Genomic DNA, 27,787 nt, shown 5'->3' on the forward strand with positions numbered 1-27,787 from the left:
TAACTTAGTTATTCATCATATCCAAACTAGGATTCGAATCGGTGATTTTTAAGCTATATTAAATAGTAATCTTCTTCAATTCTTAAGATACTAATATTTGTATTATTAAAACACTTACCCCTGGATTGATTCGAAGATACGCCACACCGTTGTTGCATTGGGACTTGATTACGCAGGAGTAGCCTTCAGAAACACAGCTTTGTTGCAGATCACCTCCAGAAACATCGATGCCAACATTACTAGATTGAAAGAATTTGTCAACATTTTGTTGTGTCTGTTGTTGCTGCTCAAAATCGAACTCACTAGCCTTCTCATCCTGAATCACATTAATGCTAGGTGTTACGAATGGGCTAGGAGAAGATCCAGTGTATCCTGTAGCGACCTTATTCGCAGACTCAAAGCCAGCTCCGAATGAATTGCTAAAGCCTTGGGCAGCAGCAGCATTGATTGCACTTGCGGAATTGATAGCACTGGCATCAAAGTTTTGAGCTACTCCACTTGCACCAAATCCTTGATTAGCTGCAAGTCCAGCTCCATAACCGACGGCTCCAGCTTGGCCGGCTTTAAAACCTCCGTTCAGGAAAGGATTCTTACTTAAATCTAAATCGCCTTTGTTAGACGAAGTAAATGACGACGCTTCGTATGAAGAGGACTGGATGGTGTTAGGTTTGATAGCTGCAATGTTTTGTCCTGCGCCTAATCCAACGTTACCGTTTAAGAACGGGTTGTTAGCTAAATCTAAGCCTCCTCCGATGGTTCCACTACTTCCACTGCTCGAGTACCTTGAACTGGAAGATTTGCTATACTTTTCAAAGCTTCCTCCTTTAGCTGATCCAAGTTTGAATGGTGAATTTTCATTCATCCACCAGAAAGGTTTCTCACCTATAGCACCTCCTAAGACGTTGTTAGCAAAGCCTGCTTGGAAGTTAAACTCATTGTTAACATCAGCAGCAGCTGCTGCGTTGAAGGCGTCTACATTGCCATATTTTTCTACAACTTTACCGTCTTTCAGTTTGAGTCCAGCACATCCTTTCTCGGACGAACAGCCTTCGAATGATTGTTGCGTGTGAACTTCACCAGCTGGTAGCGCTTGAAGCGCTGCAAGGATTTCTCGAGGCGTTTTGATTTTTAATGTGTTTGCAGCGCACTTTGTGCAGCGTTCGACTCTGGTTTGGGGTTCGGATTCTTCAGCTTCGACTACTGGTTCTTTGGACTGAGGCAGTTCTTTCACGTCTTCTATGTTTTCAGGTAGTGCCCGAACTATCAGTAGTAGGCTTAGTGCCACCACTGTCTGTAGTAGTGGCTTCATTGTTTTATCTGTAACAAAAAAAAGTTATGAATTACTTGAAAATGTTTTGTTACTGAATAAGAGTGTTGATATAATAAAAAAAATTTTAACTACAAATAAAAAAATCCATGGTCAAAGGTACCTTTTGCAAATCGTTCAATAAAATTGGCAGACCTTTCTAATTATTAACCTCGACTAATTATTAAGCATACGCTTTGGTCTGTAACATCCCACAGCTGGGCATAGGTCTCTTTCTCTGTGCGGGGGAAGGATCGAAGTTTAATCCACCTCGCTGCTCCACAGCGGGTTCGCGGATATATTCTCTACTATGAGTAACGATCGCTATCAGGTATTTATGATAACAACCGGAACCGACGGCTTAACGTGCACTCTGAGGCACAGTGGGAAGACGTATAATGACAGACATCCAAACCGGAAAAAAAATTGCAAAAACCAAATATCAATCCCGAGCGGGAATCAAACCCGCAAACCGTCGATGTTTTAGGCGACTACTAGTAGGAACTACTAGTAGTACTAGGTACACCAGAGCTGTTGTTAAGTAGATATTGATAAAGGTCTATTAAAATAAAAAAGGCAACACGAGACATTTAAAAAATTTGGTTATTATAAATTAAATAATATAATTACTTATTCTTCATAAAAGATAACTAAATTATTGATGCAAATAAATAAATATTTAAATAGATGTGTGTTAAAAATATAATTTAAGTATTTATAGTTAAGTATAGTAGGTATTTCTAATGTCATCGGTTTTATAAAAGAAAATCATTATAATATACAGTATGCTAAAAATTACAGATATAATATTCTCATTTAGAAAAAAAGAAAAAAGAAAAAACGTGTTCAAAATAAAATACAAAACGAAAATCATTACGTTTTTATATTTAAGTAAAATATCATGTCATAAATATTGTATTACGATAATAGTTTACAGATAACTAAATTCTACTAAAATGGAGACGGATTTTACGTATAACTTTTTTTATATTTATTTTGAGGTAGGACACTAAACAGAACCATAGTTCAAGGCCGTATATATTAATACTAATTAACAAAAGCATATAAATACGTACATATCTACATCACGAAATATTCCTTATACGTATAGCAATAAGGAATGTATTTCTTTGCTATTTACTTTAACAGTCGTAAAGTATTTGTCCGATAAAATATGGACATGAGATTATTATGAATACTTCTGAAGATTTGATCTTTGACCCCAAATAAATGAAGATCGTTTTTTACTTTTTTTTTACAATGTGTAATCAGGCAGTTTAAACATCAGGTTATTTCAAATGAAAATTGATTTAACTGTAATTTATTATTGATCTTTGAACTACGGAAAATTTATTTTTTAACCATAAAGTTACATATATTGTTAACAAAAATATATATTTAGTAAAGTATTAACATTTATATTTTTTCTACATGCAAATTTATATTATCTTATTTAAGTTAAAAAAAAAAATTAAAAATCATAGACACACTGACATCGCTGAGGTTGGACACAGTAATATCCTGCTCAAAATCTGAAACAGCACGACTGGGGAAGTACCTCGACCTTACAGATGATCACAGCTAAATACTGCTTTGAGAAAGGTGACCAAAGCACCTAGGGGGATTTGAGATAGCGTTGGCAACGCCTTTTTTTGTGTAGTTAGTAGTACCTAGTTGTGCAAAAAAACGACATTTTTACATTTATTTCATGTAAATGTAAAACTTTAATAAAAAAAATATCCTGTCTTATGCATGTGTTACTAAAATATCGAAACAAATGGAACCGAAGAAAATTATGTTTCATGGATACAAGGTAAAAGTATAATTTTTATAATGGACAGATTAGTTTACGTTTTAGATTATTACATAGCTTCTGTGAGTAACAACGATATATTACATAGCCTATAATGTTCCTTAATTGCCAGACTATCTAAAGATTTTTTATTACAACTGGCAACATTTATAACAATAGGATACAATATATATATACATATATATTTTTATTTGTAACTGTATTTATTTTGTAACGATTTAATCTGGTTGTAAATATCTTAATTTTGATAGGAGGCGATTAGCTTTGTTAATCATATGTTGTCTGTATATCTGTGTGCGTTATATCAAAATCAAACAATTGGTATAAATAGTTATGACAAGTAAGCCTTGACGCCCCACGCGTGCCAGTCGACTCGTCGGTCTCATGACTCATTTGTTAGGATCATTTGAATTTTGAAGTCATTGATTTGAAGGTAAAAGTGAATAGGAAATAAATATATGAAATCGTACCGCCTGATAAAACTATCTATCAACTATCTGATAAACTTGTTGTTTTTTTTTTAGTTTGTTAGTAAAGGTGAATCAGATCCTCAGATACTGTAATATCTGCTTCTATCTATACTAATAAATGGAGTGGCGGTTTTTTTGTCCGGTTACACTGCGAATACGACTGAACCGATCGGAATAATACTTATACCATAAGATGTAGCGTGTTTCGGAGAAGGTTTTAGTATATGATATGTTGGTGACAGCTTGTTACCTATAATAAATTTATTAAATACTTTACAATTTTAATTTGTAAAATAATGATTAAAAAGTACTTTCGAAGTCGACTTGAATAAAGTAATTACTGATTTTTATTTAAATTTGATCAAAGTAAATAAATAAGTTTGTCACAGACAGGTCACAGAACTGACTTATGGCTGTTGCGCTGACTGTTGCTACTTTGATACACATTGTTGGTTCGATCTGAATTGTATTGACCATTAAGATGTTGGCCGTGGTCTGGGTGTTTGTGCAGTCTTCGTGGATCTCCCCACCGTGCCTCGGAGAGCACGTTAAGTCGTCGTTCCCGGTTGTTATGATAAAAATCTGATCGTTACTCATAGTAAGGAATATATCCGCCAATCCGCATTGGAGCAACGTCGTAGATTAAGCTCTAATCCCTCTCCTATTTGGGGAAAGAGGCCTATAGCAGTAGGATATTACAGGCTGAAGTACAGATCTGGCATTTGCGCTTATCTATAGTGTATGATCCCGGATCCCCGAGACAGGAGACACAGGAGTTAATCCTAGTAGGGCGTTGAGTGTGAGGCCTTTATTTATTTATTTTATTAAAAGAAATAAATAGAATATTCAACAAACAGACACCACGGTCCAAACCAGCTTTATCACATGTGTACATAAAACAAACACGGATTCGAATACGTGCAAACATTTCTGTTTTTCAAGTTATTAAATTCATATTTACAATCCATTTCGTTTCTTAGCCGTTGATAAAAAGATTTTAAGCGATTTTAAATGTTTGATCTAGATCTGACCTTAATTATGATTATCAAAACTAGCTGACCTGGTAGACTAAGTACCCCTATTTTTAACCGACTTCAAAAAAGGTTTCTCAATTCGACCGTATATATATGTATTGCGCCAACGCATCTTCAAACTGGATAACTTTTTTGTGTTCGCTTTTGTCAAAATCGGGCAGGAGCGTCTTTCGGTGAGACAAAGCCAGCCCTACGGTCACCAACCCGCCTGCCCACCGTGGTGACTATGGGCAACACATATGAGTTCCCGTCATTTTTGATTTGAGCTTGTGGAGGCCTATGTCTAGCAGTGGACTGCAATAGGTTGAAGTGAATGAGTGCGCGATTGTCAAAATAAGGTTTATAAAAAAGAAAAATTACAGAAAAAAAAACAGTCTTAATTCTAGTTATGATAATAATTGCGTTTGCTAGCAAAAAAGACCGACTTAAAATACATCGACAAGTAAAATAATAGAAGTAGTCGAGACAAATTAACATACGCACTAATCGTCACTACTCCAAAAGTTTTAATCAGATCTTTATAAAATTTAAATATGACCATATGATAAACATCGGCTTTCGATTAAATTAAAAATCATTAAAATCGGTACACCCAGTAAAAAGCAATGCGGATTTTCGAGAGTTTCTCTCGATTTCTCTGGGATCCCATCATCAGATCCTGGTTTCCTTATCATGGTATCAAACTAGGGATATCCCCTTTCCAACAAATGAAAGAATTATCAAAATCGGTTCATAAACGACGAAGTTATCCGCGAACACACATAAAAAATATTTTTGAAGTCGGTTATAAACCTTCTCGAATTAAATAAACATTAATTAATTATGTTTAACGCATCGCTTCACAATGTGACTTTTATTGTTTTGATAAAATAATACAAACAACGTAGTGTACGTTGTTCGACAACAATAATACCTTTTTTAATCATCTGAAAAATCTAGGAAATGCGAAATATTCATCTAATTACATAGTAATTAAGATAATTTTTGAGAAAAATAGATATAAATATTTAATCTTTTTATATTTTTTTGTGTTTAATTTATTCTCGCTGCGCAAAAAATTTGATTTATATTCTAGGAATTAATGTTTTTCTTCAAAACAATTTAAATGTTGATAAAAATGTAACACATTACATTTACTAATATTTTAAAAAACATAAATTTTCCACTTAATAACAGGCATTTTTAAAGTAAAACTGGTGAAATATATAGTTATATGTCTATGTCTATACTAATAAATGGAGACCTAGTTTTTTTGATTGGTTATTCTGTAAAAACTACTGAACCGATCGGAATAATACTTATACCATAAGATGCAGCGTGCTTCGGAAAAGGTTTTAGTATATGATATGGTGGTGATTACAATACGTGTAAAGAAATATGGACAGACAGTGGTCGCTAGTAAATAATATTATAATAAATTCACAATATAAATACCATGGCAATGGTTACCATAGTAACGGACGCAAGTTCACACAAATACACACCAACACATACACAAACGTACACAACAAACGCAGTCACTTATGTACTTACACAACATATAAAAAACACAAATGAATTGATTGCCAACTCATTTTTAAAATCGAATAATAATGTAATAACGTGCAAAAAAATCTTAAATATTTAACAGGTAATCATATAACACTTTGGATATTCAATGTCATAATAATATTAACATAATCATATTTTATATATAAATTTGCTTTTCTAAAATGATTCATTAGCCTTTATTATTATTATCATTATATTTTTTATACTACTCAATTTTTTTTACACTACTAGATTGGCGAACAGGCATATGGCTCAACTAATTCAGATGGTAAGCGATTTATCACATCAGCCTATCTCAGTCCACTAATAGACATAGGCCTCCACAAGTTCGAGCCAAAAATGTCGTGAACTCAAATGTTTTGCCTGTCACCACGCTGGACACGCGGGTGACTTCGGGGCTGGCTTGGTCGCACCGAAGACACTGCTGCCCGTCTTCGGCCTGTGTATTTCACAGCCAGTAGTTGGATGGTTATCCCGCCATCGGTCGGCTTTTTAAGTTCCAAGGTGGTAGTGGAACTGTGTTGTCCCTTAGTCGCCTCTTAAGATACCCACGGGAAGTGAGGGGAGGGCTATATTCTTTAAGCCGTAACCACAAAGCAAAACCAAGGTGGTAAGCGATTACTGTAGCCTATAATGGTCTGCAATACCGAAGCTCTGCAAACCCTAACATCATACCTCCTGGAGTTTTGGTCACCTTAATCGAGAATAGTGTTAATTAGCTGCGATATTCTGTAAGGTTAAGGTACTTCCCCAGACGGATTGGTCCAGATCTTGAACTGAATATTATCTGCCATGAAAACCCACTCCTCCATGATGACAGACACATCCGGTACGTAGTTTCCGGAGCACAATACGTACTGCTCTACGCACAATTATACTTAGGAAATAACCCTGATAAGTATGAAATTCCAACACAATAAGGCGTATTTATCGACAAACATCTCACTGCTTGAGGACAGAATGTTATTGATAATGCAAACACACACATAGCATCGTATTAAAGTGCGTCTGCTAAAATCGTGTTCAATATGAAGAATTTGTTTTCGATGGTAGATATCGTAAAAGTTGGGATTACTTCAATAATTATATTTTATAATCTTCAAATCTTAATATATCTTGATATATATATATATATATATATATATATATATATATATATATATATATATATATATAATTACGCGTCACGTTGTTTGTCCGCGATGGACTCCTAAACTACTTAACCGATTTTAATCAAATTTTCACACCGTGTGCAGTTTGTTCCAACTTGAAAGATAGGCTATATTTATTTTTATATATGTAATTATTATATTTAAGAAAAAATAATAAGGTGATACGTAGTACGCCAGGTCAGTTAGCGTAATATAATCAAGTAAGATTTTAAACAAAATAATAATTTATAAACTGAACCCGGATGTGTAAATCTCAGTCAAGATTTATGTGTTATTAGGTGTATATAGGAGTCTTACTGGTTTAGCTGTTAAACAACAATTTAGCTATTCATAATTAAATCTCTTGTCTCACAACATTACATCTTTCTAGTTTTGTAAAAATTTTTGATCATGGGCGGTGTTGTCTTTCTAAATCGTTCCTTTATAATGACAAAATAAATTTCAGTACAAAAATAGCAAGAGAAAGAGCTAATGTTCGCTAATCCGTTGTATACTACGGGTATCATACAAATAGGCTTGTTCAATAAATTTATATATTTCTAGCTGACCCCGCAAACATTGTTTTGCCATATATGTTATTAACCCCCTTAAACCCGCTCCCCCTTTACAACTTAGGGGTATGAAAAATAGATTTTGGCCGATTCTCAGGACTACCCGAAATGCACACAAAATTTCATGAAAATCTGTCCAGCCGTTTCGGAGGAGTATTGTAACTATGTGACACGAGAATTTTATATATTAAATAATTTATCCACCAACCTGCATTGGAGCAGCATGGTTCGATTAACTTCTGATCCTTCTCATACGTGGGGTAAGAAGCCTATGCCCAGCAGTGGGATATTACAGGCTGAAGCGAATAATAATTCAATTATATATTCTAAGTTTTATTTTTTAGACACAGCAATTTTTTTTGATGAAACATACTTATAAATAATACAAATAATCAATTACATACACTACATCCAGTTCCAATGCGGGAATCGATTCCACAACCCCTGGACAAGAAAGCAAACTACAAACCGCGCCAACGGATTAGTCAATGTTCAAATAAAAATATTTGAAATTAGAATATGTATTAAACTTTTTCTAAAGCTATTTTTTAATTGCAAAAAAAAAAAAGAAAAAAGATGCATCCTTTAGAGCTTGACAACTCAGCGGTATCAGTCCTGATTCCAACTAGACTTGATTAAAAAAAATCTACGCTCAGAACTCAGAAGATAAAATTTTATAAATTAAATACTAATAGTTAATATTTATGTATTGTGTGAGTACTATATGAGTAATACGTAAATATAAATGTTATTTTGCCTACACGGGTTTGTGGAGTAAATATAAAAAATACCCATCTGCTGAAACTATGAGTGTCTACTTAACGCTATGTATATTAAGTTATATAAAAGATACTAGTGTCCATACATATTTATAAGTTTCTTTTATAATGGCAGCATCATTATCATTACTTACGGACTTCAAACGTATAACGGGAGCGGCGAAGATCACACATACATCCTAAAATCTTTACTAACCCAAAAAGTCTTTTAAAAAAAGTAATTGAAACTCAGTTACGTTACAACAGTTGTTGATTCACATCCCAATTCAAGTTATTGTAAGTAAAACTTCACCGATAAATAGGTTTAGTTAGAGGGACATCCATTAATTACGTGAGCTCAGAATGGGGGGAGGGGTCTAATGAAATCTCATCAAATCTTATTTAAACCGAGGGGAGCATAATCGAAAATCTCACCTCAACTCCCAAAATTTTTGCCCCCGCGCTTCAGCCTGTAATATCCCACTACTGGGCATAGGCCTCTTTCCCCATGTAGGAGAAGGATCAGAGCTTAATCCACCACGCTGCTCCAATGCGGGTTGGCGGATATATTCCCTACTATGAGTAACGATCGCTATCAGATGTACATGATAACAACCGGGACCGACGGCTTAACGTGCACTCCGAGGCACGGTGGGGAGCCCTACAAGGACTGCACAAACACCCAGACCACGGCAAACACCTGTATGGCCAATACAAATGTTTGTCATGTGCGGGGATCGAACCCGCAACTGCCAGCGCAACAACTACAATCCATGGCTGTGACCGTTGCGCCAACGCGGCGTCACAATAAATCCCATGACTAATAAAATTATTTAGTTCTTGCTTTGAATTTTATTTAATTTAATTAAATTAACTTTAGTATACTTGAGCAGTGTATTATTTCCCGTTAATCTCTATTGTATTCACGTCAATCTCACATAAGGTGAGGGAGGGGTCCAGGCAAATCTCACTAAATTTCACCTAAGGGGGGAGGCGTCTAAACTGATTGAAAAATATCTCACGTAATTAATCGATGTCCTCTAGGCATATAAAAGCCTAGAAGCGCTAAAAATACACATAAGAACACGTCAGTAGTAACGTAGGCTCAAGGCCGTTGAAAGTTATGACATAAAGTTCTAACAATGTCGTAGGCGTCGCTGGCTCGTCTGGCTGTATAATGACATAAGAAATTATATTTCATCTTAAATGGAGCTGTTTGAGTATTAGATCATATTGTGTGATTAGGTGTTTATACCAGTTAGGTTTTTTGTTTTCGATTTTTAGTCATCGTTTCGTAAATGGCAGCCAAGAGACGGATCCTAATTTATTTATGGGATATTACTAATCACGAATGTCAATCTTTTAGTTTATTAACTGTGATAGGTTTACGAAGTTCTTTTGAAGCTCACTTGACTGTCATTTTTTTGATTTTGACAAATAAAATATTTCTTATTTATTATATTAAATTTTCTAGCTTTACAAATTACCTATGTTTCTTTCACGACTAACGCAAGATGAAAAACTATCATTAAATGGTAACAAAAGTACACCAATCACTCACGATCTATTATTTATATACTAATATTATAAAGAAGAAAAATTTGATTGTTTCTTTACATTGAATAGGCTCCACTATCCGCGGGTGACATAGGCTATATTATATTTTCAAAGAAATTAGGGGGAAAAAAAAATTGAAATTTTTGTTAAATACCCGTGCGAAGCCGGGGCGGGATGCTAGTATTTATTAAGACTCCTTTCTTAGTGCTCAATTATGTTTTGTAAAATGTAGTCGTAGTTGAGCGATAAAAACGACGACAATTAACGCGATTATATACAACCAAAACTCGACTGATTTACGCAAGATGATTTTGACAACATAGGGCAAGTTAAAAGTGCAATGACTTGATACGTCACTTGTCGCGTTGTTGTATGTCGTTCTTTTAACGACAAGTTATTCAACTCACGTTATTCTAGAACTACACTATTGAAAGCCGTTTTAACCTGAAGAAGAAGAGGTATTCTAGAACTATCGATATTATTGTTATCTACGTCATAACCATTAAAAAAGGTTATATAAGGGCATTAACAAAAATAAGTAATTGTGTTTTATTTATATTTTTGCCAGTTTATTTGGATTATTTGTTTTAATAATATAAAATTCATAAAAGAACAAAAAATAATAAATTATTAAATTAATAAGCAATACATTATTGTAACACATGCAATTAGTTAGTTTATAGTTATGATTCAGATCCTCCAGGCTCATAACCGTCAAAATAAATATTTATTTAAGGTCCAGATTAACAAATTTAAAGAGTTATTTTTTACAGCCTATGACCCATTAAAAGACTTAAAATCAAACCGGTAGTAGATGTAACAAATAAAAGTTATGTTCATGGCGAGGTTTGCCGGAATAGAACCCGTGACCTTTGTATTTAAAATATTATAAAGTATCATCTTTAACCTTTAAGCTATCAGTCTTTCTTTAAATTACAATTTATTCGGAATTTCATTGACGCGGCGAGTTCGTAACGAACCTTGATGACGCAACCTTAGTGATGTCGATGAATTTAAAAATATGCCGATGTCGATAAATTTAAAAATAGATTCTGATTGATTGATTTTTATTTATTGATTTTTTATTTATTGTAAACAATATTTTTAATTTATAACCGCTTAGGTTGAATTCTCTTATATAACAGTAACATAAATTAATTAAATTCAATTCATAAATTATTTGTGAAGATTTATTTAGGTTAAGTGTAGGGTTGCCAACTTTTTTTGACAAAAAAAAACGTATAAAATGGTTTGGATAGGAAAAAATAAAGTATTTGGAAGAAAAAAAAAGTATTTTTCAAATTTTATGTTTTTATTGCTTTAAAAACGTATTTTTGTGTGCCTTTAGCACATGCTAACAATTTTTTGTTATATTTAAATGTTTCAAACTTGTTTAAAAATCATTATTTAAATTTATATAAATAAAAATTCGTTTCTAATTAAATTTATTGACGCTATATTTCTCTCTTCTCGCTACTTTAGATTCATTACTAAAAAAACCCTTTCAGTAAAAGCTTAAGTAGTGGGAACAGAAAGTAAGTAAGAATTTTTTTTTATATTTGGTAAGCTATCAGGTGCATTTTTAAGTATATATTGCCATTTTTCAACTGTACTTTTCACTGAAATTTTTTTATCATCATTAGTGATTTTTTTTTTGTCTTATTCATTCGGAATATATATCCTGCATCTTAACATTTAATCCGTCTTGTAATTTAGTTTTTATAATTATCATTTCAAAATTTTCAAATTTAACCGCATTTTTTAAGGACACGTTAGGGAGTATTGAAAGCCAGTTATCTTCGCTAAGGTCAAACAATTTTTCCAACCATTGATTCCTTAACTGCATATAAACAAAGCCAACGGTCAATTTTTCTACAATATCGTTGATAGTGAGTAGTGACATCTGTGACAAATGTCAGATTGTCACCTGTCCTGTCACATTCAAAACACCACATCTGTCATCTAACATTTCGTTCAGTAATTTTAAATCCTTTCCATCATCCGTTTTACCTTATGTGTACCGTTAAATAGTTAAGTACCCATAATGAGTATCTTGTTTCACGCATCACAGTAAAGATTGAAAATAAAGTATTTTCATATACTTTATTTGTATGCAAAAGTATAAAGTATATTTACCAAAAATAAAGTAAAATACTTTATTATAAAGTATGGTTGGCAACCCTAGTTAAGTGTCACAAGTTTAAATGAAATTAAAACAATGTTAGAAATTTATTTGAATTTGAGTGGATGCGTTATAAAAATGTATATTTATCTAACTACGTGAACTAATAGTAGGAATTGAAAAATAATGATATATAACAATAATTGTGTTCGCTCGCAAACAAAAAAAAACCGACCTCAATTACATCGACAAGTAATACAACTTGGGTAGGCGAAAAAATTGTCAAGTAAATACGTATTAGCATAGATTACTCAAAAAGTAGTCATCAGATCTAGAACATTTTTTTTGGAAGTTGGTTAAAAATATATGATAATCTTCCTTATCGATACAATTACTACTATATGATGAATTATGCTGTTACAATGAGTTCATACAAATATATACACATACATACACAAAAGAAAAAAAAGCTTGTTTATTTTTTGGAGTTTATGTATCTTGCGATATCTTTCCTGGAAGGGAACTGATTTTGATTTATATGCTGATGATTAAGTTTTGGAAATACCACATAGGTACTTAATGATGAATTAGTACAGTGCTTACATGAATTTACTATTGAGCTAGCAGTTGCAGTGCAATCCTCACTTATATATCACATTATATCTTTGTATATACTATACAGATGTTGGAGTGGGGAGGGAGGGGGGGGGGGGGTGGATTGTGTTTGTTTGTATGTTTCCTGGTTCTATATGTATTTAGTACTACTGGGGGCCGTTGAGTGTGAGGCATTTAATATTCGCCAGCAACTGGCTATTCCATTTTCTCCTGTTACAATACTGCCTATGTCACTTGTTAACCACGTAGCGTTTTCTCGCCGAAAAAGTTCTTAAAATTGATTCTATAGTTTTAAGTTTAACTATTACAAATATTAATAAAATAGAAAAATACAATTGTTTTCTATTTATTTAAGCACAAATGAAACCTTGCATAAGTATAGTTAAAAGACCTGACTAGCTTAACATAACTATAAACTTGATTTATAAGAAATTTCCTTATGTTTCAAATCATATTTTTTTTAACACATCACTATAAAATATGTGAGAAAAATCTATTGTTTGAACAATTATACGTTTACCACTATAGAATACAATATAAGCGGACATAACTTGGCCTTGTCTATATATGTATGTATATGTATATATTAGTGTAAGTCGTTGAATAAAGTATAGAAAAAAAACTAAAATCAAAAAATGTTGAAACTGAAACTAAGTTTTACATAAAATACACTTAATGAAAATTAAAAGACAAAGTATGAAAACTTATATATTATGTTAACATTAATTATTAATTAAAAAAACATAAAAAACTGACATGGTTTGATATAATGATTATTAATTATTAAATTTCCGGTATATTTTACGCATCAAATGTTTTAATTTGATAAAAACTTTACATAAAAAATATCATTCATAAAAATGCTAAATTATTTTTGAATCTGGCTACCGGATTTAAATTACGACAAAAAATATTTATCAGGTAATAAAATATTTAAAATATACTGATATTTGTATAATAGATATTAGAAGAAATTATTATGATTGTTTGTGTATTCTAAGGGTTAATCATAAAAAAACCTACTATATTCTACGGTTCGCATAATTCTACTAAGTTTGCAATCTCGACCGCACCGAACAATCACTTTCGTGTCTTCTCTGTTCTACGTGATATTGGCGAAATCATTGTTCATCTGTTCTTACCACTTTTGAAAGCTTATGCATATAAAAATTACATGAAAATCTCTAGGAAGTAATTAAAAAGCATTAAGTGATACCACACCTATGTTTTATTTTAGTTTTGCTAAATAAGCGACCTATCGATATACTAACGACCTTTACAGGGACGATATTTGTTTTGAATGGATTTTTTTGGGCTTGTAGGTCCAAAACTACTCAATATAATATATATACACAAACACTTAGACAACATTTGTATGGTCTTAGTTAATATTTGTCATAACTGGTTTTCTAACTCATTACAGTTTGTGATTTAGTCTGTGGCTATAAGCACAATGCGATCCCAACTTTCAATATGTTAAATCTTTGCATAGAAGAATAATCAGAGCTGTCAAAGAAAGAAGAGAGTTCTTGTAGAGAAATCTTGTTATAAAAGAAAAAAAAATCCTTATATTCTGTCTTTTTTTTCATCAAAAAATTAACAAAATAATACACAGTAAATTGAAATTTTAAGCTATTATGATATTGTGAAAAAGTCCTGAGCATTAGCTAGTGTTAAACCAAGCTGTTCGTGCATCGTGTTTACACGGCTGTTACAAAACCACCGTAACACAGTATTTGTGTGTATATTTATATTATTATATTATTTCTGTTTTACGTCTCACAAAAAATATTATAATAAAAAATAAACAAGAATACCTATCAGCAAAATCATATTTACACGTAACGACTAGAAGGACTAATAGAAGAATCAATATCCCTTATTTATCGATATACCCTTTTAAATCAAGTTTAGTTTAGGTACGTCACTATTACCTTTAAAATTCTCACTAGAACTTCCTTTTCTGTCAATAATTTTATAATTTTCATTATCCTTATTATATTACATGTATTTATATGTGTATGTACTCCATAACTATTTACTTATATAATTAATTATCTGTGCAGATAAGTGCCAAATGTCAAGTTTTATCCAAAAGGTCAAAATCCATATATAGATCAGCTTATGATGCTACTAGATATAAAATGATTAGTTCTTGGTAAAAAAAAATCCATTTTCTTATACATATATAGGTACAGACGCGTCACGTGAGTTTGTTACAGAACTCCTCCAAAATGGCTTGACCAATTTATATGAAAATTTTTGTGTATTTCTCTGGTAGGTCTGAGAAGATTATAGGCTATTTTTGTACTCTTTGATGATAATGGTGTCTCTATCCACAAAGCAGAACAACGTTTGCCAGGTCAGCTAATCTATACTAGTACATACGTGTATTATAAAGCAGAAAAGTTTGTTTCTTTCTTGTTTGCTTACATGTAGTTTATTTGCGTGTTGGATAGCGCATTTACCGAGAAATTCTAAACAGGCTATTTTGTGTAAAAACCGCGGGGCATAGCTAGTAATGTATAAATGAATAGCTGAAACCTTAAAGGTCTTACCTTACGAACTGTCAAAAGCAGCTTGACGGTACATTTTCACACCAACCAAAAATACACACGAATAAATATAGACAAGAAATTTCATTAAATTTAGTTGTTATAGAGCAGTGCGGTCACCAACATCGTGTCACGAGATTTTAATGTATTAGAATTGAAATGACATAAAAAATAACTTCTAAATTTATATCTAAATTTTACAATATTATACATTTTTGAAATTCACAATTTAAGAACTAAATAATTCGTAAACAACAATGAAGCAATGAATGAAGCGATTTTTTTATTTAATAACTAAAGATTATTACGATAAATTATATTTTATATCGATAATTATCGATACATTGATTTTAAAAGAACACCACTATCACCTTTTCCTGGAAGAGCAGATGTTACCAATGGCGCAGATGTAAGAAGGCATTAATTTTTAAATATTGGTACCCTTGACAGAGACAATAAAATCGAAATTGACCTGAATCTTTCGTTTTGTAACGATTATTATAAAAAAATAATAATATAATCTTAAACTACTATTAAATGACAAAAATAAGCTGACAATAAAAAAATATACAATTTTTTTCGTATAGAATAAATTTGTCGAAATAAAATATGTAATAATGTTGTTTTTATTCCGTTTTATTTACGAAATATTGTATATAATTGTTGAACATTATAGTAATAACATTAAGCTGTAAGGATTGTTTCATTGAACGCCTCAATAAAAAAGGTTCATAAAAGGTTCTTGTGGAATAAAAGTTACATTTAAGAAAGCTGAGAAAAATAGAAAATTCCAGAAGACGTAACGATTATTTAAATTTTACACGTTTGACAGTTCGCAAGACAGTACGTCTGTCGTACAGCTAGTATCGTATTCTATACACATAAAATGAGTATTTGAAATTTATACATGCGCATTACTTTCGAACGAGTGCACCAAATCGGATAAAGCTTTTTTCATTGTGTTCGTTATTGTTGAAGTAAAACTTTTTCACACGCTTGACTTGGGGAGTAAGCTGGTGAATGCGTGACGAGAGCGTTATGAAAAGTGTGGTTGGATGAGGCGAACGGAAGTAGAGAGGAAGATATAAAGAGAGTTACGTTTCGTAAGTTTTGCTTCAGTAACGTAGTCTAAAGCACACTCGTTTTTAGAGACAATTGTAAGAAATCTATATATTAATACGTGAAGCAAAAACTTTGACTCCTTTTTACGAAAATTGCGCGGACGGGAGTATGAAATTTCGTACACTTATAGAGAGAGTTTATATAGAGAAGGAGTGCAGAATGCTTACATTTTTTTTAAATTATGCATAAAAATATATTAAAGCAATAATAAAAAAAAAACATTACACACACTACCATGTATTTGACACACACATGTGTATTATACTTTTTTGTTGATTGTCAAAGTCTGTAGTCATGTTGATAAATTTAAAAACGGTTCTTTATTTTCATAATTTTTTGGTTTTCTTTAATTTAAATTTTTAATTATGGTCGAATTTCGACCTCTGTTTGACTACTATCATAGTTAATACAATTACGAACAAAGAACGTTTTGTTTGCGAAGTGTATGTGAAGTCAATAGTACATTGTCACTGTGTTTGCTCGCAAATGAGAAATAAAAAGTTATATTGATATCGACAAGTAATACAACGAAGATAGTCGAAAAAAATAATCAATTATATGCAATACGTATTTAATTTATTATATGAGATAATTCAAAAATTACTCGTCAAATCTCGATCAAATTTAAATGGAAACATATGATAAACTATTATAAAACAAGAGTCATCAAAATCGGTACATGCGATAAAAACTTATAAGGTACATAAAAAATACAGTCGAAATGGAAGAACAGTGAAGGTTTCTATTTTTTTTTTAAGCTGGTTGATAGAATTCGCATCGATCGCGTCAAACGGTTACAAATAGTGAAATTATTTACCCCATTAGTATATGTTATATAATTGTTTAGGCATTTTTAACGTTTTTTAGCGTCGAGTGACTTTTGACCTACGGCGCTGTGAAATTTTGTATTATTTGTCGAAACTGTGTCGTAGTACGCAGAATTGATGTTACGGTCAAGATTTCCACAGCATAATATGCATATAATTATTTTATATGTGACATTCTTTTGCATATATATATACGAACTTATTTAAGACAGGACTTTTCAGATTTTATTACCCTTGAAGGAGTAACAATATGAAAAAATAATGCAGTAAAATTGTATTAATTGTATAATTAGGATTATGTGCAGTTTTGCTGTCTTTAAATTAATTTTTTTTTATGTCACTAGATCGGCAAACAAGCTTACGGCTCACCTGATGGTAAGCGATTACCGTAGCTTATAGACTCCTGCAACACCAGAAGCATCGCAAGCGCGTCGCCGACTCAATCCCCCTAGGAGCTCTGGTCACTTTACTCACCAACAGGAACACAATACTGCTTGAAAACAGTATTATTTTGCTGTGAATTTCTATAAGGTCGAGGTACTACCCCAGTCGGTCTGCTCCATATTTTGAGCAGGAAATTCCTGCTGTGCCCGCTAAAATTTAATTCAATTCTCTAAAATCAACTCAATTTTATTTGTTTTACTACACTTGTAAGTTGGCTAAATTTTTTTAAACATTTAACTATTTGTACCACATATATAGTTAAATAGTAAACAAAAGAAATATACAATAACACTATCCCTTATATTATACTTTGCCACATTAACAAAAAATATTACCACATGTTATTAAAATGTTAACGATTAACTATACGTTTGTGGCATCTGTGTTCTAATTACTTAAAAAATATTTGTGGAAAAGTAAGCAATTGGTAAACTTTATTAGCATTTTGTATGGCGTTGATAAATGAGTTATTTTGAAAGATATGAGAGATCACGAATTCGACCCCCGGGTCGAGACGTTCAAGCCTAATATATCAGTGATGAAATTGGCAGGTCTAGTTTTTTTTCTAGGCCACCTATCGTAATCCTGTGTAACATTTTACGATATGAAATATGAAATATCTATATTACGCATTGTTTGTATCTTAAGAGTAGGTAATGAAAAATAATAAATATAACCTTTATATAGCGATCTGAATGAAAGAAAATTTACATTTTTCTTTATCTTTCGAATTTTAATTGCATGTCTTTGTATTTTTTCTTTTTACTAATAATTACATCATTTATGAATAAATTATATTAGAAAGTGAAATAATCAGCATTATTGCCGCCTTTAAGCCAGAATGTATCTCAGGATAGGATACATCTTGCTTAAAATCTGGAGAGACGACCCTTGCAGAAGATCAGAGCTAAATAATAGAGCTCTCATGTAACGCTTTGTTCCTGTGGTGAGGCAGCCACAACTCTTGGCGATGCACTGTGTTGATGGGCTCAGGATCAATTATGTGCTTGTGATGCTCCTGATGCTGTGATGTTTAGGCGGTAGAGCACAGCAGGAAATATCCTTCTCAAAATCTTGATTACCCCACGTGGGGAAGTACCCTGACCTTACAGAAGATCACAGCTAAATAATACTGCTTTCAAGTAGTGTTGTATTTCTGTGGTGAGTAAGGTGATCAGGGCTCCTGGGGGATTGGGGGTCGGAAACGAGCTTGCGATGCTTTTAGTGCAAGCATCTATAAGCTACGGTGATCGCTTGCCATCATTTGAGCCGTACGCTTGTTTACCAACCTGATCGTATAAAAAAAGGCGAACCGTGTATTTTTTACAACTATTACGGTAAAATTAATCTTAAAGATAACGTCACATTTCTATGACATTTTACCCGTTACCATGGCGCTTGTAAAATGGCGAAATATTAACATTAACCAACTATGGCAAATATGGCATTTCACGTGTAAATCAAATACACTAGTATTATTATAACGTAATATATTTTATCATTATCATAATCCTTTTATATCCTTGCATAGCCTTAATAGTATGTTAATGAACTATTTACGACATTTTTAAGCTCGTTTCATAATAAATATGTTATTTAGATCATTTTCTTTGATTTGAATACACAGATGTCGATGAGCAACTTAATATTGCACGTTTATGAAATTCTTTTGACCACTCATCGAAAATCGTTACGAAATTTCTCTACGTCACATGTTTTATTTTGCCACAATCCGTTAACCTTATTGTTCTTCCTATCATAATGTTTTTACAGTCTATTATATCTATACTAATATTATAAAGCTGAAAAATTAGTTTGAAAATATTGGTTTGAATTGAATTTATTTTGTGTTGGATAGCCCATTTATCGAGGAGGGCTTTAGGTTAAATTGTTCGTGTAAAACCGCGAGATACAGCTAGTACCTTCATAAATAGGTTAATAATATATGCATATATAAAATACACATGTAAGGTCGTGTAAGGACTTAAAACGAAGATAAATTGACTGTCCCTACGTATAATATCCAAATTGAAAACAGGCACTTTACATTTTTTACGCTGAATGATTTGTTAAGTATCGATATTGAGTATAAACTCATGAAAAATGTGATTTTATGTGTATTTTATTGCATTTTCTCTTTTTTCTTTGAAAATATACATAAAAAGTAGTTTTTTCATGCAATAAAAAATAGAAATTTTTTTAGTTTCGATACTGTACGTAGGGACAGTCGAAATTCTTGTCGCTATTTTAGGTAACGGTCGACTGATACATATACGTTCTTTTCTTTTAACTATTATATTATACATAATATTATATATATATTTACAATAATAATAATAATCTAATATATAAAATTTTTGTGTCGCGGTGTTTGTAGTTAAACTCCTCCGAAACGGCTTGACCGATTCTCATGAAATTTTGTCTGCATATTGGGTAGGTCTGGGAATCGAAAAATATCTATCTTTCATCCCCTAAATGTTAAGGGTAGTCCACCCCTAATTTTTTTTAATTTTTAGATAAATTATTTATTTTTTATTTTATTATGATTTGGCGTTGAAAAATACATACAACCCTAAATTTTCACCCTTCTATCACCAATCCCTATTTTTAAATAGCGTTTAGCGGCAAGACAACGTTTGCCGAGTCATAAAATAATAATCTTTTTAACTTAATGTCAGATATGACAGATAAAGATGAAGCGGAAAGCTGGGGCACTGCCAGTTGCGCCAATGTGCTATCTGAGCGATCTCAAAAAGCAAAAACGTTTGCAGATGTATTGCTGTAAACGATTACTGCTACATTTGTAGAGGCTACTACTGTGTGGCTACGGTACTAAAGAATATAGCCACCCCCTCTCTTCCCGTGGGTGTCGTAAGGGGCGACTAAGGGATAACATAGTTCCGCTACCACCTTGGAACTTGAAAAGCCGACCGATGGCGGGATAACCATCCAACTGCTGGCTTTGAAATATACAGGCCGAAGACGGGCAGCAACTTCTACGGTGCGACAAAGCCAGCCCTGCGGTCACCAACCCGCCTGCCCAGCGTGGTGACTATGGGCAAAACACATGAGTTCACGCTATTTTTGGCGTAAACTTGTGGAGGTCTATGTCCAGTAGTGGACTGTAAAGGCTGTAATGATTGTAGAGGCTATAGCGTAATATTTTCCAGCCGTATCTTTGTCAAGGTGAGTTCAATTTTGTACAAATGTTTTTCTCTTTGTCAAATCTTTTGATTTGATTTGATAAAGATTTCGACAAAATTATTTTATACCAATAAAATCCTTAAGATTTATAAAATAAATTATTGTTTGAAATAAATAAAATATCTGTATTAATAAATTTTTAATATCATATTAAAAATCGACCGTTCCAGCGAGGATCGAACCTGCATCTCCGACTTACCGTGTCGGTGCTTTAGCCAATTAAGCTACGGAACGATGTATCCGCTAGGTCGAAATTTTTGATTTTAAAAACGTATGTTCTACAGTGTAACGAAAGTAACATTATACATGGTTAGACGATTTACGACCGTGTGAGATTCGACCCGGTTTTAAAATATTTTGAAATTATAGACCAACAACAAAAACAAAATTATAACAGGGTCTACAGTCTGTAAACAAAAATATAATTATTAGATTTATTAAATATTTAAATAACGTAATTTATCAGATAGTTACTGAAAGCTTTTAGTTTATTAATTTATTTATTTTATAAAAATACTTTAACGACTTATTCACTATAAATAAATAAAGGATAAATCAACTTTATAAACATTAAAGTACTTCATACTTATCACTTAAAGAAGTACACAGCGGTACATAAAAGAACTTTGCTCTATCATTACAAATTTTGATTAACTTAATTACTAATAAATATTAAATAATTGTGTTTGCTGACAAACGAAAAAAAACCGACTTCAATTACATCGACAAGTAATACAACGTAGGTAGACGAAACAATTGTCAAGTAAATACGCATTATCATAGATTACTCCAAAAGTTGTAATCGGATCTCGATGAAATTTAAATGTGATAAACATCGGCTTTCGATTAAATAAAAAATTATCAAAATCGCTACACCCAATAAAAAGTTATGCGGATTTTCGAGTTTCCCTCGATTTCTCTGGGATGCCATCATCAAATCCTGGTTTCCTTATTATGGTACCAAACTAGGGATATCTCCTTTCCAACGAAAAAAGAATTATCAAAATCGGTATATCCAGTAAAAAGTTATGTGTTAGTGAAGCTACCACAAGCAGTAGCAGTCATACACATCAGATGGTATGGTCGTGATGGTAAATATTTTCACTTTTACGAACATAATATAATTTATCGCCTCGATATAAAGGCAGTCTGCCCTGTCGCAACGTATTATGAAAGCAGCTATACGTAACTGTACACGCAGAACTTATATATAAGTATAAATGTCATAATTGTATTGTGTTTATGAGTAAGATCAATATGATTTTGCAAGGAAAAACTTTGTTTACACGAGTGTTTAATGTTATGCAATTGCAAATCGTTTTGTTTTTTACTTCGGAATCGAGGATTCGGATTTTTTGATAATTATTTTTGAGTTACCAGAAGATTTTTTTTTAATATTAACGGGAGGGTAGAGTAGGATATATCGTGCTTAAAATTTGGAGCAACCCGACTGGGGACTTCCCCGTTCTGCCTCGGTCTTACAGAAGATAATTACCTTTAAACAGTGTTGTGTTCCTGTTGTGAGTAAGGTGACAAGAGCTTAAAAGAAATGTTATTTAGCTGTGATCTTCTGTGAGGTCAAGGTACTTCCTCAGTACGTTTATAATATAATAACAGTTGCAATATGTCAATGTACAATCATTATTATATTATAATCGTACCGAGGACTAATATTTTGTACTGAAACACAGTTTGTACATTATTTTCAAAAGAGTAACTGCGGAGTTTCTCACCGATTCTTCTCGGCAGAATGTACATTCCGAATCGATGGTTTTACTTTTAAAAATACCAATAACTTTTGAAACTTTAATTTGTAAAATGACGATTCGAAAGAGTTTTTGAAGTCTGTTTGAATAAAGTTATTTTGATGTGATTTAATGTTTTTGTATATAATAACTAGCTGACCCCGCAAACGCTGTTTTGCCATATATGTCATTAACACCCTTAATCCCCCCCTTCCTATAACTTAGGGGGACAAAAAATAGATGTTATTCGATTCTCATACCTACCCAATATGCACAAAAATTTCATGAGAATCGGTCAAGCCGTTTCGGAGCAGTTTAACTACAAACACCGCGACACGAGAATTTTATATATTAGATAAAATTACGACTACTTATTATATTATTTAATATATTATTCGATTTAAATCAATATCAACATATAATATATTACAACTATATAGTTATTTTTACTTCTATTAATCATGACGTACAAATCTACACACAAACATATTTATATGTTCATAAATACCAATAACAAAACGCTGTGACATAAGCCGGATACGAAATCCGAATTCATGCGAATAAATTTAAGAATAATGCTTTGGGAAATCCTTATATCGACGCTTCTTATGAATGAGTTACACGATTTTTGATGGACAAGAAGTAATTTTTTTTATGATCTCTGCTTCTAATTAAGATGTTAAATGAGTAATGAGTATGTACTTGAAGGCCTTATATTATTTCATTTCTTTTATATTTTTGATTCGATTCTAAATCATTTTATCATATGTTATTAATGTGTTTGTTTTGTACATATGTATAGAAAAGACATTTTTTTTAATGTCTTAAATTATACCAAATGTTATACTATAATAATACATAGCTATAATCATTACATAGCATAAAACAAAGTCGCTTCCCGCTGTCTGTATGCTTAGATCTTTGAAACTACGCGACGGATTTTGATGCGGCTTACTTTAGTAAATAGAGTGATTCTAGAGGAATTTTTATATGTATAATATAGAAGAGGAACACTGATAGTTTTTGCGACCGTGCGAAGCCGGGGTGGGTCGCTAGTTTGTTCAAATGTTTATTTAAAAACGTACTTTTTGGCAATATAAACAGTTTTATTAACTTATAAATTACTTCCTGTTAAAATAAAAATCTAGCGATTTTTGTGAAATAAATAAGTATCAAAATTTAGTAAATTTTGATTGTTGACGGAAATTATTCGCGTACAATGTCGCAGATAAAGCTTGTTTAATTCTAATTAAATTATATATAATATTATATATATTTCAAGTGATAGCAAATTATAGCAATATACATATAGTAGTTTCGATAATGTTAAGTTCATATTTTACAAACAAATGTATTTACAAAAATCTAATAAAACGATAAAAATAAAACGTTTTATTAGTAACATATTAAACTTATTGAGTAAGTTGTTTTAAGTCTGTTTGTCTGATTGTTATTATGATAAAGACGACCAAATTATTTCTTTTTTTTTAACTATTTTCAATTTTTTTATGTCACTTCCTATGATTAAAGTCTTAAAAACTTTTTTGGTGTAACGGTATTTTTTTTCTTTTTTAGTATTTGAAATATTTAAACCGGGTAGGCACCCGGATATGAACTCTTGACCGGTTGTAATCCGCGTTCGATTCACTAGACCATGTATTTTCAGTTCAGTGTAAAAAGGATATTTATTTTAATATTATAAAATGGAAAGATTTGATTGTTTGTTATTTTCCATTGAATAGGCTCCAAAACTATTGAACTGATTTGAAAAATTCTTCCACCATTGGGAAGCTACACTGTCCGCGGGTGACATAGGCTTATATTTGTTAAATACCTGTGCGAAGCCGGGGTGGATGCTAGTCTTCTATATAACAAAAATGATTCTCTAAAACTGTTACTAAGCAAAACTTGTAAACGGTTGGATCAATTTGACAAATTTTTTTAATACTATTTTTTTCAACTTACAACCAATTCAATTTCTTTTAAACCAAGTCTAATATAAATAATTCAAAATAAAAACCTTGAAACGTAATTTAAAGTTAGTCCCTATTTTTAGTCGACTTCCCGTATCCTGGTTTCCTTATTATGGTACCCTTAGGATATCTTCTTACCAGCAAAAATTGAATCAGCAAAATCGGTTCATAAGCGACGAAGTTATCCGCGAACACACATAAAAAATATATACGGTCGAATTGAGTAACCTCCTTCTTTTTCGAAGTCGGTTAAAAACACAAACTGAAAATTATTATTATTATTTAAGGAAACGTTTAACAAAGATATTGTAATCATGAAAAAATCTTTAATATTCGACCTTTCTGAGATTACTAATTAAAAGTCTGTTGTATTATAACCTGTTTAGTAAGTTTCGACGTTACACGCGGTTTTACCTGCTACTCTCATGCGTCATAACTTGATGTAATATAGCCTACGTGATTTCTGAATAGTGTAGCTTACAAAACTTCTACTCATATGAGTCATAATATGATGTAATAGAGCCTACGTGACTTCTGAATAGTGTAGCTTACAAAACTTTTTTTTTTACAACTAGGTTCTTCAAAAAACCGAATGGTTCACCTGGTGGTAAGTAATTGCAGGTGAGCATTGCAAGCACGTTGGCGACCCTAGCCTCATCCCGCAGGAGCTCTGGTAACCTAATTCACCACAGGAACACAACAATACTTGAAAGGAGTATTATTTCGCTGTAATATTCTGTAAGGTCGAGGTACTTTTCAAGTCGGACTGCTCCAGATGTTGAACAGAATATTGCCTGCTGTGGCCTACCTCACTTAATTTTAACATTTACCTAATATATATTATATAGAAGAGGTATACAAATAGGCTATAAAAGCCCACACTATGACGTAAAGTTGCGGAACAGTAGTGTGAAGTATCAAAAAAGGTAAACCCGTAAGTATATATAAATTTTTATGTTTGGTAGTAAATGTCAGTTTTTTTATATTTTTTTTTTGTTTTTTTTTAAATTTTCATAATATCTAAATACAAAATATTTAGAATTTCAAATAAAATATTACATAAATATAATAACAAAATAAAATAACTTAAGGTCTTTATCGCTAATCATAATAATTCTCGTAAAATGATAACTTTAAAGTTGTAAATCTTTTTAAATCAAGCGATAAATTAGTTTAATAAGTTTATTTTCTTGTATTATTTATAATAATATTTTGAACGCTAGTTTAATATAAATTAAACTCAGTTCAAAAAATAAATTAACAAAAAATTTCAGTGTTCACACTTCCCTCTACTTAAAACAGTTGACAAAGATTTCATTATTATTCAAACTGGTTAAAGTATTTAAAAATAAGGTTCAAGTTATCATAAATCCAATCGATAGCTTTTTTTTTTTTTAAATACGCCTCTATAAGCATTTCTGAAACTTTATTTGACAGAGTATATTTCTCTTATATATAAAATTCTCGTGTCATGGTGTTAAACATTGAACTCCTCCGAAACGGCTCGACCGATTTTAATAAAATTTTGTGGGCATATCGGGTAGGTTTGAGAATCGGCCAACATCTATTTTTCATACCCCTAAGTTATAAGGGGGGGGATTAAGCGGGTTAATAACATATATGGCAAAGAAACGTTTGCGGGGTCAGCTAGTATTCTATAATAATGATAATTAATCACAGTTCATGTGCAACTACCACTGATTAGGAATAAAGAATCTCTAAGCTCTCTCTTAACTCACTATAAATACAACTAGTTCAGAAATGCTGAGAAAAATCTGCAAGCAAGTCATCTTGTCTAAATATTGTCATTTTTCCAATTATTATTTCAATAGATATAATATCATTTTGTAGTCATTGTTATAATTGACTATTGTCATCCAAAGGGTGCTAACCCCAGAATAAACTCGATCGACTACAAATCTTTTGTCCATATTTTTGTCTTATTTAAATATATCTTAGAATTCAAATAGTTGCAAAGAACGATGAAGTTTATTATTCATCTGTTTCAAAATTAGTTAAATATTTGCCATAATACTGCTTTATTTGAATTTGGGATATATTTAATTGCACACCTACAAACTTATACAGTATAGTAATATTTTAGGTCGAGGTAAAAGTTTTTTCGTATTTTATATACAAATTTAAGGTACGATTTTAAAACATTTATTTACAATAAATAAATTAAAAAACTAGTGTGTAGAACTAATTTTATTAACTACTTAATCAATTCTAATATAATGTTCATTCCTGAAAAATAATTGTAAGTTAATAACTATTTGAAAAAGCCGATTGCAAGCAATTTAATTTTTACATATCGTCCTAGGAGAAATTTTAAAAAATTATACAAATATTCGTATAAAATACAATTTAAAATTATGATAACGTTAAATTCATTTCTTTTTGTTTATTCAATTAATATAAGGATGTATTTTTATTTTATTAATGCAATAACTAAATAAAATACTTTCTTGTAAAATAAAATTTAGGTATTTTGTTAAATTATTTAGTTTTAAAATTAAATTTATAGTTTTAGTTTTATCTATAATATTTTATTGAATTATTATTACACTAGTAAAAAAAAAAATATTTAATGTTTGTCATATTTTTTGTTTACTATATAATTTTATTTGATTTTTTCTATAGAAATATATAATACATATTTTTAATTATTTTTGTAAAAAGTACAATTTTCCAAAAAAAAATTAGTAAAAAAGACATCAACGGGTGCGCCAAATATTCAGCACGCTGCACAAATAATAAAAATTACAATATTATATAAAAAAAATATAGTAACAGATCCAAAAAGCTCAAAAATAAAAAAAATAAAAATAGGAAAATCCAACTCACTTGACACGCAGCCGCACTTAACACAACACTAATCCAAAAAAAACACAAAAGCGTCCTCTGTGTATGTTACTGTGTCTGTGACGTCACTGACGTCTCCACTAACCAGAGCCTGATCGAAAAC

The 27,787-nt window shown here is 31.6% G+C and overlaps 1 protein-coding gene across 1 annotated transcript; it reads right to left on the reverse strand.

Annotated features, from left to right (window-relative positions):
* On the reverse strand, positions 1-27,787 carry LOC123668090. Its single transcript, XM_045601884.1, has 2 exons — positions 27,667-27,787; positions 1-1,317 (listed from the first exon to the last, which is right to left on the reverse strand). The coding sequence occupies exon 2, from the start codon at positions 1,307-1,309 to the stop codon at positions 83-85; it is 1,227 nt and encodes a 408-aa protein (XP_045457840.1). The 5' UTR covers positions 1,310-1,317; positions 27,667-27,787; the 3' UTR covers positions 1-82.

Source organism: Melitaea cinxia, chromosome 30 (genome assembly GCF_905220565.1).
Source record: "Melitaea cinxia chromosome 30, ilMelCinx1.1, whole genome shotgun sequence".
Classification (NCBI taxonomy): Eukaryota; Metazoa; Arthropoda; class Insecta; order Lepidoptera; family Nymphalidae; genus Melitaea; species Melitaea cinxia.

What these genes read in the sequence shown, in the direction of transcription:
- LOC123668090 (XM_045601884.1), bottom strand. Translation starts at nt 1,309, where the DNA reads ATGAAGCCACTACTACAGACAGTGGTGGCACTAAGCCTACTACTGATA.